General features: G+C 36.3%; 1 protein-coding gene across 2 annotated transcripts in view; it reads right to left on the reverse strand.

Annotated features, from left to right (window-relative positions):
• The window catches only part of LOC133522050 (uncharacterized), a 57,392-nt gene that overhangs the window by 2,656 nt on the left and 32,463 nt on the right, over window positions 1-22,273 (reverse strand). For both annotated transcript variants that reach the window (XM_061857229.1, XM_061857228.1), the window contains exons 3-5: window positions 5,445-5,550; window positions 3,678-3,820; window positions 446-543 (exon numbers count right to left, since the gene is read on the reverse strand). In XM_061857229.1, coding sequence (XP_061713213.1) covers window positions 446-543; window positions 3,678-3,820; window positions 5,445-5,550 — 347 coding nt within the window. The remainder of the gene's footprint in view (window positions 1-445; window positions 544-3,677; window positions 3,821-5,444; window positions 5,551-22,273) is intronic.

The following is a 22,273-nucleotide window of genomic DNA, read 5'->3' on the forward strand; positions in this document are numbered from 1 at the left end:
ATCAACAGTGTGTAGTGTGTGATAATCAGTCGGATCAGTCCAGACACTACCAACACGACAAGCATTGGTAGAACTGCTACCAGATCCCTTCATATTTTCAAATGAATTCTTCTCACAGATATACCTTTTTCTACCTGTACCAACTTTAGAAGTAGCTATAGCTATACGAACATCTGCACAGCCTTTTCCTTTCTTGGCAATAATCGTGAATATTTCCGTCTTGCATGATGTCCTTTAATTTTAGTTGAACCTAAGCATACTTTGTATGGGGTCTTTCGGCCCCTTACGGCAGTGAATATGTTAAACATTTCGTTAATATAAGGATGAAACAGTAAATGGTGGCGCTAACACAGTTTGTGTGCTGCTTGCAAACAAATTTCGGCTGTGTTGCACTCCGTCTGTGTCTTTTTATACTTAAAAACACAGCACAAATGAAAATGCTTACGTTGGGCCACTGCTGATAGTACTCCTCACCGACGACCTTCTCCTTCTCGTAGAACTCGACGCCGTGCCATAACGCCATCGCACCGGCCGCTAATAAACCTGCAACAACAATGTACTTTTCATTTCTCATGTTCTAGTAACTATACTTTTACCTAAATTGTTAATTGAAAGTACCCTTAAGAAGGACTATGTAGGTTTATTTATATTGAGTCATGTTTTATAATACACACGTATTTTACTTTCCTCGTATTCGAAATTAAAAGTAGAGTGTTTAACTCGAGTGAAATGCACCATTTCATCTCGACAAAAATGAGTGCCTTTCATTTTATCCCTTGGTCACTATTATTGTATACCCTGTTACTTATTCAAGATCATCACAATGCATATTGGATATGCGCACTAGTAGACGCCGTTACAATTACCCCGAATTATTACCAGTTTAAGAATGTAGAAGACATGTAAGTAGGTAATTAAACAGTAAGAGGTACTAGACTTTTTTCATAAAGAAATGATTGCGACCAAGCAAGATCAAGGAAACCAACGTCATCTAATAGTTTTTGAATGAGAAAGTAGAAATTGAACCTATTCAATCCGAAAACTGATTAACTCTTTTCCTGGCCGCACCAATCTACAAGGTTTTCCCAAAAAGCCAAATATATTCCAATTAATCCAGCTTTGATGATTCATTTGAAGACAAGTAACATTTCCTGAAAGTGTAATCTAATTTGAATCTTAAATCGGAATGCTAAAGTTGAAATTCTAATGGCGCGTATGTGGTCGATAATTCGTACTATGCCTGGAAAAGGGTTAAAAGACCTGAGAACTTTCATGAGCAAGTCAAGGCTTACGCGATTAAACTGATATTCATATATCTATCGGATACAGCATGAGTTTCATTTCCGTTAAATCACGTGAGATTAAAACTGTATTAATTATAGCAGGCAGAAAGCAAGTTTCTAGGCTGAGCATGCCCAGTTTCTAAGTGTATATACATGAAGGATGTATTTGTGGCTTTACATCAGTACAAATTCTCTATGTGTACGGGGGCAGTTTTTTTAATAGAATTAGATATTAGTATATTAATTTTAGTATGGGACCATTTTACACAAGTCGAACTAGTCCCACAGGAATCTTAAAGAGGTTTGCGGATATTAGGCGACGACATACATAAGTAATATAAAAACAGATAGATTAATATTTATTTACTTATATACGTACAGTCAGCGTCAAATACTTCGTAGCAGTCAAAGTGGCCAAATAGTTCGGTACACCATACTAAATATATGGTGTACCGAACTATTTGGCTACTTTGACTGCTACGAAGTATTTGACGCTGACTGTACGAGTATGCTACTCCGTTCCATAGAAGGAAAAATTGTTCTTTATGGTGCAATTTTTAGAATGTCATATCAAAAGTAAAATTTCTCAATAATACGCTCCAAAAGCTATTAATACGAAATAAAATATCAAAGAGTAAAATAATTTCAGCCGATTTATTTAGAAACCATTTTAGCGATATTCACTACATAATTTGTAAAAATATGCAATATTTTAATTGTAGACATAAATAAAGTTTCCGCATAAAACACCTAAAGAGTTACCGCAAAAAACAAAAATCTAAATTTCAGCGCCCAGCGCGATAAATCGCACAAATATGGAGAGCGCTACTTCGGTCGATACTTCGATTTTCGTTTTTTACAGTAGGCCCTCAGGTGCCGTTACTGTCAGGTTGTATCAAATTCGAAGTTTCTTGCAGTGATCTGCCAATACAACTTCTCAGAAAAAGTTTAGAATCTCTCATTCTGTGATTTTCTGCCTAATGTTATCTGGAATGAAGTATAGACCCGGGTACGTCCTTAAACTACGTCCAAAGAAGAAGAAGAAGAGAGGTACGAGCATTGTGAATGTCATCTCGCTTTGTGTGGTAGGGCACAGCACAGCGGATGTCATTCCAGATCTAGAGCAGAGCCCAACTGGGGAAATACAGAAAACCGCAGCCAAATAACACTAGACCCTACTCATAGTGTTGTGTTCCTGCCGGTGAGTAAGGTGCCAGAGCTCAACGAGGGGAGGGAGGGTGGTTGGGGTCGGCAACGCGCATGTAACTCCTGCAGGAGTTGTAGGTGTCCATAGGTTACGGAGACTGTTAACCATCAGGCGGGCCGTATGCTTGTTTGCCACCTACGTAGTATTAAAAAGAATGGAAAAAATGTGTATAACTTTCGAACAAATATCCGTGCTCATCCCACAAATCCCTTGCCAGGATTCGAACGCAGGGCCATTTCGCTGACGGTGTCCAAAATAACTCTATAGGTAATCACTATACGTCATACTTTGTCATTCATAGCTTCTCAGATTATCACGCTGTATGTCATACATTAGGTACAACTTCTATTAACTCATTAGTGGTTTACGTCTTGAGCAATCTGGGCCACGGTGGTACATTGGTTAGTTACGTTGCCAAACTGTGCTACGTCAAAGGCGTCAAAGCTTAAATTATAGAAAGCCAGTAATATCGATGTAAGCCTAGAATAGAACAAACAGAGAAGACCAGCGTGCAGCGATGAATCCATTTTCGACCTTTATTATTCTATTTCTATTCTGCGGAAGTGGTGGTGGCCGAATGGATCTGACGTCCGACTTTATCCATAGGTTGCGGGTTCAGTTTTTACAAATGATTTTTGGAACTTACGGAATTATCTTCTTGTCAATAAATGATTCTGTTCTTTCTAAACAATATTTGCCACTAGCTTTTCGGTGAAGGAAAACATTGTGAAGAAACCTTCATATATCTGCGAAGAAATTCAAAGGTGTATGTGTAGTCTCCAACCCACTTTAGGCCAGCGCAGCGTGGGGCTTATAGCCCAAGCCCTCTCTAGCATTAGAGTAGATCTGCGGCCAGCAATGGGACGTGTATAGGCTGTATTATTATTGGAATGAAGTTCCTTATCGCACGGTATGGACTTGGCGGATGGCGGTTAGGCGAAAAAAAAAATTTCCGTCACGATCCTTTGTTAACTTCGTTCCAACCGAGTGTTCCACGAACATGAACATTAACATGAAAATGATTTCCTTGCTTTTCACATCACATAATATATGATGATGAAAAAAGCAGTATGTGTCAACTTCGTTCTATCCGAGTGTTCCACGACACTTATGCATTTTTTTTATTTTTTTTAAAATATTTTGTTCTGTTATCACCCCTAGTATGTTATAGAGGAGGGTAAACTTACAAGTGACAAGCATCAAGATAGCCGTAGCGGTGATGTTTCCCGGACTACGCTTCCAGCAGCCGACAACGCCGGTCCAGAACGCCACGAACAGCGCGAAGAACGCCACGATGAACAGAGCTACCGTGGACCGCGCCATGTGCAATCTGAAATTACATACGGAAATTGTGTAAGGCTCTTAAACTATGTATTACCACTGGCACTCTGTCTCGTTTTTATAGCTTATTAAGGTAAGTTAAGGTAAGTATTAAGTAAGACCTTATTTTAGCATTGATTAATATCAATAGGTCTCTCTCGGAAAACATATAAAAACTCAAAAATGCGCTTTTTCCCAGAGATAAGACCTAGCTAGATCGATTTTTCGCCCCCGAATTCCCAATCTCATCGAAATAAGTAGAGCCATTTCCGATATGCCCGAAACACATAATTATACAAGAATTTTTCGTATCAAGGTGCGGAAATGTTTTACCTATTACACTAGCCAAAAATAGGTAAAAGCTGTAAAAACAGAAACTATTTTAACATTTCTAAGCTTATTTGGAGCTACTACCTATTTTTAATTCATAGAGTCGTCAGTATTTTACAATAAACAAAGTTATAGATACACAAAATCATTCCCGCACCTTTGGGGTGGGTTTGGTGTTTTGACCCCGATGTATGATTATAAAAAAAAAGGGAGCAAGATCGATCAAAATTCAATGTAGTAAAGTGGTTAATTTTATTCGTTTCATCAACTCCACTTAGATTAATGCCCTTATTCATAAAACTTAATAACCTCTTAAAAATATCCTTTAGAAATAGAAATCTCAGAAAGACGGATAGTTATCATAGGTTTGTTAGATTTGACAGACGTTTAGGTATAACGCCAATAGAATATTGAAACGGTTGTTGTTGGATCACAATAACTGTTCAAAGATTTCACACAATACTAGTGTTGCATGCAAACAGAGTTTCTCCAGAAATACCGAGCTGATGATAAAACCCAAGCTACAGTACAAGCCGTACCGTTACAGCCCTGGGCAGCAATTACAACAGACACGGATGCGGAATGCATTCTCTATTCCGTGCATAGTTAATGTTTTTACCGACTCTGTATTAACAGTACCTGATGCTCGTACTCGTAAAACTTGTGACGGCAAGAAAGCACGGACTTTATGGTTGCTAACTGGAAAACCACATTAAATAATTGTTCTAGTAAGACTAATTATCAACACAACTAAATTGTTAAAATATTCCCTAAATTACTTAATTAAAGTGGTTACTGGACAGACCACAGTCCCGACTGAGATATAATTAGATTAACTTTCGAGTAATTTTTGCTACCAGAACGATAAGATCAGTTTTGCATAACTAGCACAGTCAATAAACACTGTCCAACATTTTTTTTAAACTACTTTGTTGAGTAGGGTTTTTGTTTAATAGTTTGAACCAGAAGTTGGGACCGATATTGGCACCGGTAAATCGTCACTGTATATATGGGTATAATTTGTTTTGCACCTACCTACGGTTTAAGGTTATATATGCATTTTTCCCGTGGATATCATAAAATAAATAGATTTTAAAATCCATATATAAAAGTATAAATTTTCTTGTTTAACCTGAGGCATGTTAAAACCGTTTTACTTCTCAAAAGCTGTATGTTAAAAGCTTTAGTAAAATGAACCAAGATCGTTAAGTTTTATACTGTCCACAGGAAAGAAGCCAGTTTTTCTGTACGATTTGAGCAGTTTCCATTTGATAACTCGATTCCACATACATTAAGACACTTACCTGTTCATCGCGTCGTCAGAGAGCCCCTTGGTTTCGTTGTTCTCGTCGGGGATGAAGTAGTCTACATTGCTGCAATGAGTTTCCACGGGGGACAGGTAGATCTCAACTGGAAAAGAAGAAACAGACTACATTGTGCATGATATATATGTAGGTAAATCTATTATAGTTAAAAAGTTAACTTACGCGTTTGTGAATACTTAAATGCATATAGTTAGGTATCATAATATTGCGGCGACAAACAGAAATTTATAATATAGTGACTACCTAAACAAGAGTAAAAGTATACACTTTTGTTAAAAAATGTCATAATATCTAACGGTACACATACATATCATGAATTATTAAACGAGCAAGATTTATTAATATACATGTACGATTATATCAAGCACATATGCATTAATATTGATTCGATCAATTTACAATATACCTTGTTCGTTATAAGATTCCAAGATTCCATAGGTACTTGGTTGCAAGATTCCTCGGTATACTCTTCGAATTCCGATTTTAGCAAGTACAACCCTTTAAACTATCTTTAACCCGACTACGTTTTTTGTAAAGAATATCATTTTGTAATAGAAGCCACATAGTGAAGTCAACATAGGCGTTCAAATAATTGGTATCCGTTATTAGATCATCGCACAGTTTTATACGACACCAAAAACTTCCTAGCCATTCTACCCAATGAATCAACATTTGATCGTACTAGTAATCTAAGAATTACTAACATAACCATTAACGGAATAAATTATTACATATGTCCTAAAACTCCTAAGCTGCCATTCCATTGCCTATTAATACCATTATAACTATCAAAGGAGATACAATAAACTTTCATTGAGTTAAATTAATTATTTGCATTATTTGCTAATATTTAATGAGCGAATGTTTACTCACAGCAGCTGAAGCATGAGTAAGATTATGCTCATAGGTATATGAATCAATTAGTCATCAGTTGCAAAACCAGATCACAGAACGTAAAGGCCCCATTACCTTCTCTGGAAAATTATGCGCCCGAGTCACAGGGTTCTCGCCACATTTTAATAATGAAGGACTAGAAAAAATAAGATAATGGTATGAGAAAAGTGTCAGTAAATATTTCAGCTATGTAGGAATTTATTGCGGTTTTACAATCATTACGGTCTTGTCCTAAACAATAGTCATTGGAACACAATAAAAATACTGCTATTTTTTTATACAACGTCGATTGCAAACAAACATACGGTCCGCCTGATCGTATGCAATTTCCGTAGCCTATGAACGCCTGCAACTACAGAGGAGTTACATGCGCGTTGCCGACCCTAACACTCCGCACCCTCGTTGAGCTCTGCAAACCTTACTCATCGGCAGGAACACAACACTATGAGTGTTATTTCTTCTGTTTCCAAAATATGTTGCTTTTTCGTCTATGTATAACATACTTTTTTATAATTTTAGCTTTTTCACTCGTCTAAAACACTGTATACCTATATGTACTCTCATGGCCTACGAATGCTTAAAGAACATTAAAAATTTCAGTGCCAATTACAGGTAGATTGTGGTAGTTTGTTACAAGCTTTATATTAACTTGCAATGTACCTATGTATGTACGTGTCAAATCTTGCAAGTTAAATTTGACCACTTCCCGACTTCTAATAAAGCTGAAAATTTGCATACATATGTAAGTTGGGTGACAATGCAATATTATGGTACTATCGAGCTGATCTGATGATGGCGACAGGAGGTGGCCATAGGAACTCTATGATAAAACAACGCAACCTAATTGTGTTCGGAGTGTTTAGCATTGTCTCGGTGAGTATTAGTTGCCTGTGAAGAAAAATACAGTCAGCAATAAAAGCTTGTACCAATAATGAAATTTTGGCCAAAAACTTATTAACTTTTAGGAGGCAGTTTTTCTTTTCGTAACCCAAGAGACGCATTTTTGTGCAAACACGCGTGCCCCTAGACTATGGTGACCAAAAATGATTCAAATACGACTGACGGTTTTTACACAAATAGAAACAATTGGGCCAAATTATTCGGTATATTATAAGTAGTTACTACTACTACTTGGTCCAACGGGACTTGGTCGGCTAATATTTCGGCTTATTCGGCTAGATAAATAAAAGTAGTTTAAATGGCAATGTCGAGTGTTCAAAAGTTAAAAAAAAAGATTAAAGAAATTACAAAAATATGCGGTGTGCAATGAAGATGTGTGACGATACCGATCCGATATTTTTGTGGAGTTAGTTTCATTCTCATTTTAGCTTGAGTTGATTACAATATTTTTTCCTCGTTGGTATGTTCCACGTTTTAATTCCACTCATTGTAATAACAACTTCGTCTCTATGCAAACAATCAAATACTAAATAGGGTTGTGGTGTAAAATGTAGAAAACGTAGGTCGCAAGCTCGCAAGGCAAAATTCTAAGATTAAAAATGATCATCAGCAGCTAGTTAAACATACACACCATAACTCGCCAGAAAAATATGGAATCCTACACGCGATTGATTTAAGGCAACCTTGATCTAAGGAAGAGGCGTACGCATTGCTTGATGCGCACTGAACCAGGAAGACAATGCACACAATACTCCGGAAACGAGCCATCACCATTGTTCTGGCGGATCATAGATAAAAGCTGCGATTTCAATTTCATCTTCAATATTTGTGGGGAGTGAGCATAAATTACTACACCTTATAATATAAAACAAAGTCCCCAGCCGCGTCTGCCTGATTGTATGTATGTTCGCGATAAACTCGAAACTACAGAACGAACTTTCATGCGGTGTTCACCTATGAATAGATAAGATTCTTGAGGAAGGTTTAGATTTATAATTTATTAGTTTTATGTAACCTGTGCGGAGCCGGGGCGGGGCACTAGTAATGCATATTTTTTAGTTGAATTAGATAAGCACCTATCTGTTTGATGGTTATACAAGTTGTTTTTTTGCTAAAACTGCTATTCAATTTTGTATATCCAATTTCCGATATTTCGGCAGTCAGTGATAATGAAAGATTTTTTTACAGGAGCCCTAAAATTGATGATACTGTGAATACTGTCGAAGTTATCGACATATAGTTAAGTTTCACTGTAAAGTCTGCTTGTTAAAATTAAGCTCAATTTCTTTGATAGGCAAACGAACTAAGACATGACAGCCAATTATAACTGTTTTGTGACTATAGAGGAACCAGTGCTTAACTATAGAGGAACCAGTGCTTAACAGTCTGTAGTAAACTAGATACACTAGTATTCTCTATAGATAGGCACTCTGACTATCTGTCTGACTAGGCACTTTTAGATACAGACGACCTCACGGAAACATTTATGAACGCAACACCGCAAACCCACATTTCCTTCTATTCTTTATTATTAACAAATTCTCCGAAAAAAATTACGCCAGCCATTAAACCAAGATTATGTTGAAACCAGTTCCTAGTTCCCACCAATCAACACTGCAAGACAGTTCAATTAATTAGCGATCTCTTTCTAGCTTTAGCCTGTTTGCCATTTGAAGAGAGTGATGGAAAGACTGGCTTCGAAAGCGTGATCGTGTTTCAATTTAGAAAAAATCGCGTAAGCTGACACTGAGTCTCATGACTCTCATGCAATGCAATTCTTTGATATGTACACACCTTGAGGAATAAATTGTATTGTTCCATGTTGATGATGTAAGCAGTGATGTCATTTTTGTCAGTTGTAATATGTAGATACAGAGGTATATAATAATTACTCATCTTCAAGGTGACAGTACATAGTTGCCACAAATAAACATTAGATACTCGTACTATACTCCTTTATGGCCTAAGGTGTACTGTACAGTCGCGTCTGAATATCGATACGGACAAAGTGCCAAAAATATGTATACACGACCTTATTCCCCATATCCTAAGGTGGTGTATACATATTTTTGGTACTTTGTCCGTATTGATATTTCCAGACGTGACTGTACCTCACGGATCTGTATAGCGAGCCAAAATATCCCTTAGCCTATCGATGATTGTAGTAACAATATTTTCGGGATAAGAAACCCTTAAGGCCTATGATAAGATTTTGATACATTAAGCTCCTTAAACAGCATGTTATAATTTTTTTTATAAGTACAATAATAAAGGGGATGAAATAAGAAATGGAAAAAGACCTAATACTGCAAGTTTAATATACAAAAAGAACTCTAGATAATTAGAATTTAGAAATTATAGAATCGTAAACAAAAGGTGTCAAGCAGTAAGTATATACCTAAATGTACTACTTATGTATACAATACAGCAATGCAAAGGGCAACCCAACTGGTACAAAGCCATAACGACATTTAGTGCGAATGAATATTCAATCAGCATAAACATTAACACAGTACAGAGGCTTTGTCCCGCCCACGCGGACACAGTTAAATATCATAGTAAATATCTTAGCTATGTATGTACCAAGGCAAAAGCACCAGGATGTCCTGTACAGGATGTTATAAAAATTGTGGGGATCCGTTCATGGGCATATTCGGTATCGTAATCTGATTAGGAAAAATTAGAAGAAATTTCTTTTTGGCGCGAAAAAAAATGTTTTTATAGTTGTTATTTTTAATATATTAATAAAAAGAAACCAGAATGTTACATGTTTTCGTTACATTAAAAATAAAAAAGTTACAAGAGGACGTACAAAGTTACAAATCCACACAATTCGATTAATAATACAATTCAAAATCGCTGCACGTTCGTTTTTGGACCGCCGCCCAATATGACGAGTACAGCGAAATAGGTGACCCGGTCCACGCGACATTTCAGACTGTGGCTTAGAGAAAGTTCGTCGTCCTTGCGAATCACCTGCTGAGAACGATTGCTTAATGCTTAAGCAGCTCACTCAATTAATATTAGTTAAGTAAATAAACAAGTAAACAAGGCTTTCGGACTTTGAACGGTGGAAAGCTGAAATAGTCACCATAAAGTTATTTTTTAAGGTTCCGTCCGTACCCGTGTCCCGTAGTCCGTGCCAACTAGAAAAGTATAACCGAGGAAAAGCGATATATACCTAAATGACGCTTAATAAGACCTAAAAAGGCAGTAAATGTTCCAAGATCGATTTATCCATTAGTCTACTTATGGCAATGATTAAATAGTATCGTTGCTCACATTGCCCTCTAGGGTCAACAGTGGCAACGTAGCGACACTAGAAAGCAGACGCATTCCAAAATCCTACTTTCTTCGCAATCGGGCTTCATCAGGAGAAATTATTACAGCATTAATTTATGGCGAGGAGAAAGCCGGCCCGCTATCGGTCAAACGAAGAAACAAAATGCAACCGCGGCTTGCATACTAAAAACATTTTAAGACAAACAGAACTTCCTTGTTCTACGTTATATAAGAGTTACATAAGATTTATAATAACACCTCTAAAACAATAGTATGGCCATAAAGATTGAACCGCAAATTTGCGTGAATTCAGCGGACGAGCCATGGGCGTTCTCTTGTTTATGGTCTTTCATTAACAGACATTACTATGCTCGCGTGCCAAAGGGGTATAACTCCACATGATTATTTACGCCATTCTCGTATTTAATCATTATAATGATACGCTTTGTAATCGTGTTTAAACACAACGGATGATTCTGATTCTAGTACCAGTAACATGTAATTTAAACAAGCGTGTAACTATCGTTTAAAATGAACATTAAATAAGGTAAAACTTATGACTAACTGTAGCTTTCTCTCGTTACAAGAAACTTATTGGGTGCTTGGTTTCGAATTCAGGCCCTTGTGGATAGCCTTACGCCTATACCGCGCATTTAACATCTGTAACAGCCATTGAAAATGCATTGCTAACCTTATTCTCGCGTAACAAATTAAAAAATTAAAACTGGTTATCCAACTGCAGTTTAATTACGGCTGTTTTGCTAGTTGAGACAGTATACTGGTACATGTAAGTCGTGGAGAAATAAGTATTCTAGAGAAATAATTAGGTATACTATCCTGTCATTCAAGCAGTAAACGACAGGAAAGAAAATCAAAAATGGCGATCCAGTAACGGGTCACTTTTCCCAGCCATTACCAGTTTCACTTTCCCCGCCGTTTTCATCGTACCTAGAAGGCCAACAGGTGCTAATTTACTCAGTGCTCGTAGTATGCCGTTTGGAATGTAGAGGCGTGGTTTAGGTATAATTGTATAAGTATGTATTTAGTACCTGCATAGAAAAATTTTCGGTTGAAACATTGATTTATTTTATTTTAAAGACCCACTCGATGTGAATGACATCTCGCCTTGAGGTTTTTTGTAAATTCGATACGTCGTATATTTTTAGGTCAATACCTGGTCGGGCAAAAGGCAGCGTTAGGTTTATAAGATAAGTCAATGCAATTTTGGATAGGTGCATATGTAATACTGAGCATTGTGCGTCTTAATTTTTTCAAGGTTTTATCCTCGTTGTCATAATAACATAATATAGAAGTGATTAAGTGAGCATGTTTAGGACTCGGGGTCCTAGACAGGAGTAAAAAAAATGCTATATCATATTTGAGGCATATCATTGACGCCGGCAGTTATGTTGCAAACCTAACATACCTGTTTATATTTATACCATCTTGATTAAGATTCGTACAATGTAACAAGCATTACGAATACTAAACGATATGTTAGATCTGCGTTCAATTATATCTGGCATTTTGTTCTTTTATTGCCCCACCGGAGTTGCAAAAGTCCGGACGAGCTCAAGAGCGCAGGATGGTATCTCTCAATGTGGCTTGCTGCCTTGGAATTTATTGTCTTTATCACAAAAGTATATATTGTTTTTATCTGAGTTCAAGTATGAATTTATAGTTTATAGAAAGAAATCTATTGTTACTTTGTATCTACACCTATATCAACTTTTGAGGTGAGATTCATAAAAACAATCGTCTTAAGAAAGCTAACTAATTACTAATTAATCAAAACGAGCATTAAACGTCGTGCCTATCCATAAACATGAGGCACGATATATCCATACATAGATCCAGTCGAAAAACAAGTGAATCGTGATACTGCAATTGGGTAAAATGGATAAGGCAACAAAAACGCTTCACGCGTTCCTTGCCGCGTAATCGGGTTACTCGTAACATAGTATTGTAGCGTCGTAGCGTAAGAGCCAATCGCCGTAAGGTTTTACCCGTGAAACGTCACATATAAGATTCGGGGACATCTTTTTAGATCAGCGGCGCCCTAACCTAACTCATCGGTTCGCCGTCAACTGGGTATCGACACTACGCAGGCACGAAACGGAAGCGACTTAACACCTCGGAGATGTAGGCGTAGGCACAGCTACCTACAGCTGATTGGCATCGCGCTTGCAGCGCATGTGTGACAGCGGCGCGGTGACAGCCAATAGTATTTTATGCAACAGTGGTATAAGAAGGGTCAAAAAAGGCGAGTGGCGTGAGTTACAATGTGAGCCGGAGCCGAAGGCGTAGGCGAACATTGTAAAGGAATACGCCACGAGAATTTTTTGACCTACTTATACAACGTTGCATACAATATTTTTCCTACGAGTCAACAAAAATAAATCTTAATTTAGGTAAACAAATTACAGCAAAAGTATATAGCCAAGACGCGCGAGCATACCTTGTTACGCGCCCGGCCCTCCCCGGGCCGCGGCCGGCCGGTCAGCGACACCTCCTCGTAACTCATGAGGCCCTGGTACTTGCTACTTGCTAAATTAATTTTTTGGACAGTTTTTTCTCAATTTTGGCCACCGTAGCCTACGGAGACTAACAAGCAACGCTAAGCGGTCTTCGTAGTCTATGGGTGTTGCTATATTACGGGTGTCACATGCGTGTTTCTGACTTACGAAGTAATTATTTTTACTATGCAACCAAATGAATATTTTGTACGTTGGCAGCAATACACTTAGTTTAAAACTGTATTCGTTTTGGTTTTGTTAGGTTGGTAGCCATTAATCGCAGTAACATTATAGCTTATAAAAGCACAAGAGCTTTTATGAGGAATAGACAATATAGACTATTCTTGAAATCTTTTATGTATGTTCTTATATTCGTGTTAATGAATGCATAAATGACAGATAACAGTAGAGGAGTAGGAAAATGTAATAATGTGTGTGTCATTTGTAATGTATGTTATTAGTTAATTTAACATCCTTGTTATGATATTTACAGCTAAACGACTTCACGCTTCACATACTCCATACATAACAAGCAGTATAACGAAAAGGAAGAAATGCCGTGCGCAATAAACACATACCGGGTGTATTTCAACGTCTGGCCAAACCAGTGTTGCCAGGTGAGCGGAAGAGAATTATCGTATTTGAGTGTCAAAATTATCGTACCGATGAAAAAATTATCGTACGCCTATCAAAAAGGCACTACTCCCAAAACTTCTGGAAAAATAAGCTTACATGTCCAATGTATTATCAAACAAAAACGTAATTTTCGTCTAAATTGCGCAAAAAACATGTTATATTTGTGTATTGTTGTGATAGATCCAAACGGTTTACAGGAAATTTCGATATTTTTGACGTAAGCCAAGGAGCCGAACACCCAAAAGGTGCTAATTGTAGCCTATTTCGCAAGGAAAGTGTCATACTTTGCTTCAAAAACTAAGTAGACTTTTTTGGTGTCATTGTCTAAGGGCTGAAATTATGGAACGTACAACGTACCGGAGCCCAAATTATCGTACGTGTACGTCAATTATCGTACGCCTGGCAACACTGGGCCAATCTCCGCGAAGTGACGAGTACCTATATAGATCAAATTGAACGACTTTGACCAACTCTAAAGTCACCAAAACAAAAGTTATCCGATCTCAGACGTCTATTTCTCTTTTGGCATAGAAATATTCCATTCGAGGTGCACCTCGAATGGAATATTTCGGAATGCAGTCCGATAGGAATTCGACATAAATAGTAAATAAATAAAATTATGTTGTATGTAGGTATCCAAGGCATAAACAAAATTGGCTTTATTGTTACGGCTTTAAATGACATTTCATTAAAACCACCCGAGATTATGATTAACCATAGAACATTATTTAAAATAAAATTTCAATTAATTTTACTATAAAGATGAGATGACTTACTATGCTATGAGTGTTTCTACTAGTAAATACCTTAGCTGAACGCAATAAAAAATAATTAATAACTAAGAATACTATAATTAACATTTAGCTAAGTAGTAAAAATATAAATAATTATAATCAATTCAAGACCAATGAAAGCAAATAAACCTACACACTGTACGTACTTACTCATATGTTAACATTAGAAAGTGCAATATCGATTTTTACTTATTACATATTAATGCATTTATACACAAAACATAAAAGTAAATACCCGTTTGAGTTAGTTAATAAAACATAAAAAAGTTGTAAATGTTATTGTTTATTAAATTGCTTGCGCAAGAGCAGCAGTCGGTAATCACATGATGATTTTTTATAAGTTGCGAAGAGAAATACCTATATAAAATATTCAATAAATCCCTGCCAAGACCCAGTTAAAAATCATGTCAAAAACGCTACTTAACCAGGCCCCTGGAACAGACATCTGCATAGCAGATACCTGTTAGTTTTTGCCTCCAATCTGCCCGAGAATTCTCGTTCCTGTGCCAGAGCGTGAATCCATCGCTCGAAAGAACCATTTAAAACGCGCCTTCCAATATAGCTACCTAATCGGTCTGTCACACTCAACTAGTATTCCTTTTCGCTTAGAAAAACAAATAAATTACAATAATTATATTATTGATAAAAGAAGAACATTCTGTGCGTAGCCGAATTCTGATCCAGAACAATTTCAATGGACACGAGATGAAGATGAGCAGTTTTGTTCCTGTCAAAATTTGGGGTTGCCGTGTACAGATGCTTTGATTACCGTGCATAAAGAGAAAGACATTTGCTGTATCACAAAAAATTGCGAAAAAATCCAAAAAAATGTATGTGAGATATGGAAATCGAACTACTGCCGTATACCGTGTTTTTGGTCAAAATGCTAGTGAATTGCATTATTTTACGGATATATCAGGAGCAAGACTACAAGGTATACTTTAGGTACATACCACCACTTGTAACACAAAGGAGTTTTTTTTTTTTTCTTTCACTGACTCAATTTGAATGAAACTCGACAACTATAATTTTGTAATTGTCTAAGATAAACTTAACAAATTTTCTTAGGTAGGTACAGAAGTCATGAATGGCATGATGTTGACATTAACCGGTCAACATCATGAGTTCTGTAACTAAGAAAATTCGACTTCTTCCACTCGTAAGGAGTGAAATGTTGTTTAAAACATATTTTTTCAGGTTTTGCTGCTACAGATCTCGAGGTCTCTTTCACAATGGTTCGCTTTCGGGTTCGATTCACAGGTACTATCTGAGCAGTGGAAATACACGAATTGAGCATATGAGCAACTCGTGTGTGCCTCACTGAGCGTGGCAGGCTGCGAACGGTCAAGCAACGGGATTGAACGGCCGGCACGCATGCCGAGCTATATGAAGTGATAATATCGTTGTGATTGATTGTGCATTACCGAGCTAAACTTGAATGGTAAGTAGAAAATGCGGTTTAGGAAATTCTCTGCAAGTTTTAACCCTTTGTCAAGAACAAGGTTTAATCCGAAAACATCCATGACCATTTTTATTAGTTTGGAAGAGTTTAATTTTTCGTATTTCGACACAGCAGCCTATCGAGATGCTTTATTTCAGGATCCTTAACACGAAAAGCATTACGTTTATACAATTAGTCAATTACTTATATTGTCAATTACTTATATGTTCTGATTGTATTCGTATTTTATTGTTGCAAGAGTATGAAAATGTATTAATTTAATTATTGATGAAAATAAAATGTATCTTGTAAAAGGATCTCGTTTTAGTTAATAATCTTATCAGAAAGTACATAACCGAAAACAAGCAAAATCCTAATTCCTTGCAAAAGTAACTCTATCTCGGAAACCAACGATTTACCTACCTAGTAGTAGCTCCTGAGCATACCTAGGCCTGCATAATTCAAACCGAAAGTCAGTGCATACCAAATACAGCATACCTTACTCTAGCCTTCTAACTGCTTACATTAGCTCTCTAACTTGTTTAATCAAGTATCGAAACTAGGTTCACCAGGTTTCGGGCAACATTCTTTCCCAGCGACTGGTGTGGTCGCTCGCCAATAAGCCTAACCGCCTATCTCCGTTATAAGGTTATCGTATGGGAAGTTTTGTAGTTCTCTGTTGTGTAACGTTGATCAGTCAAATCAATCGATTCTATAACCGTCGATTGTCGTTTGTCTGGCCCTAAGTCCAAGAATTCCTATGAGTTATTTCGTTGTTTCTTCGGCATCGAATGCACTAGTTGCAACACTAGATTTGGTCGTAGATACAGTTTGCGAAATCCTCAATGCCGCGTCTTCGCACATAATATGCATCATTAACTTGGTTAACAGTGGAACAATACCTTCATAATTGACAGCTTGACCGCAAAATGTTTTGAGTGTGATTATTACAACATGTACGGATAATATTTATTTTTCTGGTAAATACTGAACTTCCTTTAATTACAGGTAAATTACGAGTAAGTATAACAGCAATTAAGAGTAGGTAAGTAATATGTTGATCCTACTTAAGTATTAGCACAATCGGATTAAGACCAACTTCGAAATTTCTAGGACAGTCATGAAATTTGGTATGTATATAAATTAAAGTCCCCTTTTTCATGCCCACACCATTTGACATTTGGGGACCTTGAGGAATCGCAGCCATCTTGGAAAATGTGTACCATCCAGGAGAAATTCGCGTTTTACTCTAAATCTACAGCAACATTAAAGCTTATTAAATTCTATGTATTTAATTATTAAGTTCTCTTGTATGTACACTTCCAAGGGACATTCTCTTAATAGGAAACTTTTGACTATACATTTGTACGTGATCTACCCGAATATTAACATTTTAGTCGACTGCGAATTAACCAGAAAGTAGGGTTATGGATTTAAGTACTGATGATTCAGTACACGCTGTAGCTTAGGATACTGGACGGAATTTTTTAAATGACGTATCGGTAGATTCCTCTTACCCTTCACAACTTGTTTACACTTGTTTTATTACAGAAATATTAAATCAGTTGCCTTGAGAGGACTCCGAATATTAAATCATATTTTTTCTTCTAACGCCTAAACTATTTTGCGGATTTAAATAAAATAGACATCAGTAGATCCATAATTAGTACACGAGTGCTAAAGCAATACAAAGTTACTATAATTAACGGAGGAAAACTTTTTAGGGCTAAATAATGTGACTGCAAAAACATATTTTAGGTCATAAATGGGGTTCAAACAATAGTGACAGTAATCAAATTTGACAACTACTGCCAGCCAGACCGGTCGTCAAAATTATGTATGTACCTACGCGTTTTCAGAACCTATACCGCGTATAGGAGGACTGTCCCTAAAACCTAAATTTACACTTTGTACATATTTTAAGCACTTGGCTGGCTAAATGCAATGTATGCCTTTTGTTAAAGAGTTAACGACTGATAAAAAATACGCCGTAAAAGCCTCATTTTCTTAATAATCCGGTAATTACGGGTATTAAATCTGTTTACTTGCCACGATGCCGCTATCAAGTCAACATGATAGCCATGTCATGACATCATTCTTTGACCGTGTAGTATAAAAATATAAAATTATATTTATACTATGGAGGTACTACAGTCGGTCACATATCAACTGTAAATTTATTTGTATGATAATAATAAATCTCACAGCAATCATTATTTTTTTATCAGTCTGCTCAGATCATCTCAACTACGCTAGTCTGTGATATAGCTACATACATGCCAGCAAAAAAAAGCATCATGCAAAATCATGCAGGAAGTGTTTACTGGTCGGCCTTCCTTAATTTTCGTCTCCTAAAAATGACGTGCTGTGGTTTAACAATTCTCGTAAATATCCTTAGCGAGAGACAGCTATTTCAAGAGTTTGTTCCACGAGGATGTGATAGGGTTATTATATTAAATGCCAGAAACGTGGCGAAATAGGCACATTAACGCTAATAGAACCAATTACGAAAAGACGAACCACGAACCAAAGATACAAAATATCAATTAAAGCAAGAAAGACTAAACAAAGTATCATATGAAAACCATTTGAAATGCTTCTTCAGTTTATACGCAGTAAATAACATTCAGATCACTGTAGTAGAATGGTGTCAGTGCACGAGTTATTACCTACCTACTTAATTTTTTTAATATTTAGTGTAGTTTTATCACGTTAAAGTATTGATCTTTATTTATTATTGATTTATAATACCTTAATTAATTGTTATCCACATGTTGGTATTAAATAATTTGTAAAGTTACCTAATTAATTAGTCATTATAATTAATTTAATTTATGTTACCACCTAGATATTTAAAAAAGTCGAATTCACCAACCCACCCATGCCTCCACCAAGCCAGCCATGGGTAAAAAAGTACTTATTGTAAACTACGGAATAAAAATCTACCAAGTGCCATACAACCAAATACAACTAAAATAATTCAGCGTGGACGGTATTGAATACAATGCTAATCTCTGATAATTATTACGCGAGAACACAAGGCTTAACCTTGTGCACTTTTGACAATTGCAACTTCTACTCGAAGTTGTTTTCAACGCCTACACTGTGTTAGTTAATTTCTAAATTCGAGGTCATATATGACTACTATATCTTATACCTTTAAACGAGCAATTCTTGTATATATATATATATATGTATATATATTTCTGTGATCTCGGAAACGGCTTTAACGATTTCGCTGAAATTTGGTATATGGGGGTTTTTGGGGGTGTACAATCTATCTAGATTAGTCTTATGTTTGGGAAAACGCGTGTTTTCGAGTTTTCATGCGTTTTTCTTTCGACGCAGAATATGGTCGCTAATTTCGTGTTGCCGTCCACTGTCCGTCTGGTCCAGCGGGTTAAGACGCGGACTGCTAAACGAATGTTACGGGTTCGAATCTCGCCCGGTGACTAACTTTTTTTTTTTATATGTTCAAGTTTATATATATTTTATTAATTTTTATTGTTTTAGACAAGTTTAATTTAGTAAAAAAATGTAGTTAAGATTATCACCTATAGACCACCATATTACAATATCGGTCGCCCAGGTACTTACTATACTATACACCGTGTTTGTATTTAATTCCGTTTACTTCGGAGTATGGATGTTAAGTACGTTTAAGGAATATTTTAGTTAATGAACGGTTAGGTAATTACATATAATATATATATATATATATATATATATATATATGTTATATTTTAGTTAAAGTAATTAAATGCTGCTTATAGCGTTGTTGTAGCACGGGCATTACATTTAACTCAACCAAACAATTGCAACCAGTGTCATATCAATGTCAATTCGAACATATTTAGATCGTCCGAGATAGTACTTATGTTTAGCAGCAAATATGCAAACAGGCCCTAAGGCAAGTAAGTATACACGCTCGTAGGGGCATTATGAGTTAAAATCAATTAAAAATAAATTATTGATTATCTCCGAAATGAAGTTAACAGAATACCGGTGTCTTTATTTAATTTAAGGCTAAATTTTAAAATTACTTAATTTAAGGTCAGGAATACACCCTTGAAAGTAATGGAAAAAAACATCGTATTTATGATCCTTACAATTTTATACATATATGTACTCTGCAAACATAGAGTAGAAATTGTTTTTTTTTTAATGGGCTTAAAGATTTTGAACGACTTCCACACAGACCGAGGCTTCTATCCTATTAAACCCTTCACACGTTGATAATATAATAAAAAAGGCTAATCAACTGCTTGGCTTTATGTGGAGAAATTGCAAGAAATTCAAAAATATCTCAGCACTAGTTCGCAGTCTGTTAGATTACTGCTCATCATATGGAATCAAGTCAGTCAAGTAGAACTAATCGAACGTATACAGAAGAGCTTCCTATTTTTCCTCACTGTTCATCAGGGGAAACTGCGGTCACTAAACTCATACTGTAAACGATTAAAGTATTCTAAAATGATTTCCCTCGAGCACCGCCGTTGGATTTCTGACCAAACGCTACTACGCAAAATTGTCTCGGGAACGCTAGACTGCCCTCAGCTTCTGCAACAAATACACAGGACAGTTCCGCAACAGCATTCTCGACTGGCTAATTTTCGGCCTTTTTATGTAAAACTTATAGAACAAATGTTGGTTCTCATAGTCTAATACCTAGAATTTGTAGAGAGCACAACTTATTATATAAACAGTATAGACTTGACGTGCTAAAGATGACACACAATCAGTTCAAAACATATCTACATAGACTCAAGACATATCTGTAATTCCAAAATATGTGTAACTTTTTCTTATGTTGTAATTGTTTAGAATTCATCATTTGTCCACTCACTTGCTTCCTAGAAATCCTAACATAAAAATTGTAAACATATATTAACTTAGACTACTGATAGCATCAATCTCACTAGTTACTTTGCTCATTTTCTGTATTCTACTAATTCCAGCATTACCTTGTATATATTTAGTACTAAGGATAAAAAAACATAAATGTAAGCAAAATCTGAACATTATATTTAAATCAACCAAACAATTGAGAACTATGACATTCTAATGACATTTTGAATATCGATCGTCCGAGATAGTACTTGGCGTTTAGTAGCAAATGTATAAACTCATATTAAACACTAATCAATATGTAAACAGGCTCTAAGGCAAGTATACACGCTCGTAGGGGCCTTATTAGATAAAAATAAATCAGTGATTATCTCAAAAATGGAGTTAATTAGAATACCGGCTTCTTTGCGAAAGTTATATAATTTAAGCTGCGCAGGAATGCACCATTGAAATCAACGGACTTTAAAAGAGAGAAATAGAAGATGTGATATCATTTTTCTTAGTACTGTACGTGCATAGATAACTACACGCATTCGGAATGCACGTCCATGATGTAATTTCCACAAAGTGAGACAAATTACAACCAGATACCGTATTTTATCTACTTACAATTTTAGTCCAGTATAACTACGAATACCTAAGTAGCGATTTATCAAAATTAAGAAAATGTTTATTACCTTATTGTGCTACACCGGTAAAATTTCCATACAAAGTGAGACTTAGCAATAGTAAATGACTCAGACCTTATCTCTTTAAGGAATATTAGCCTAGGACAGCATTCCGAATGTAAGAATGTTCATTGTACGTTCTGAACAGTTGTTTAGTAATTATCTTATGTCTTTGTACCGTTGCGCTGACCATATACACATTGTTTTTATAAATACACACGCCACGTAACCTCCTTAGGTATCTACTTCTGTGTACGGAGAGTACGGACAAACATACCTACGCGTTTAATAAAATCACACTTATTTACTATTAATAAATAAGGATAAATGTAACAATTATGCGTCTTCCTCTTCATATTATGTATTTAGCACCGTGGCAACGAAGACCATGTGGTTTTTACCTAAAGGTAAAATATTAAGATTGTAGGATCCCAAAAAACCACAAGTGCCCTCAAGTCCTCATTAGTGTACCGATGTCATCCGCTTCCACAAAATGACTTAAACAATTAACATCCCAGTTTGAATGAATACAGCGGAAACGTGACCTTACGACTGAATAGCACTAAACTAAACGTGTAGCGATAAGTAGCTGGCTTACTCGACCTAAATTGCATATTTAGTGGCTTAGTGTTGAAATAATTATTAGGCTCAGGTAACAATTTAACCGAAGAGTTCTTTAGAAGCCAACCGCATGCCGCCGCCGTGGGCTCGTCGTGACCTTCATTTGCCTCAAACTTATCTTAATCGGCCATAAAAAAGGTCCGCGCATCTCCCTTCTACACACGACCAAGACAAGAGTATAGCCGTCTCAGGACCGGTTGTCTCTCGG

This window comes from Cydia pomonella, chromosome 10 (assembly GCF_033807575.1).
Source record: "Cydia pomonella isolate Wapato2018A chromosome 10, ilCydPomo1, whole genome shotgun sequence".
Classification (NCBI taxonomy): Eukaryota; Metazoa; Arthropoda; class Insecta; order Lepidoptera; family Tortricidae; genus Cydia; species Cydia pomonella.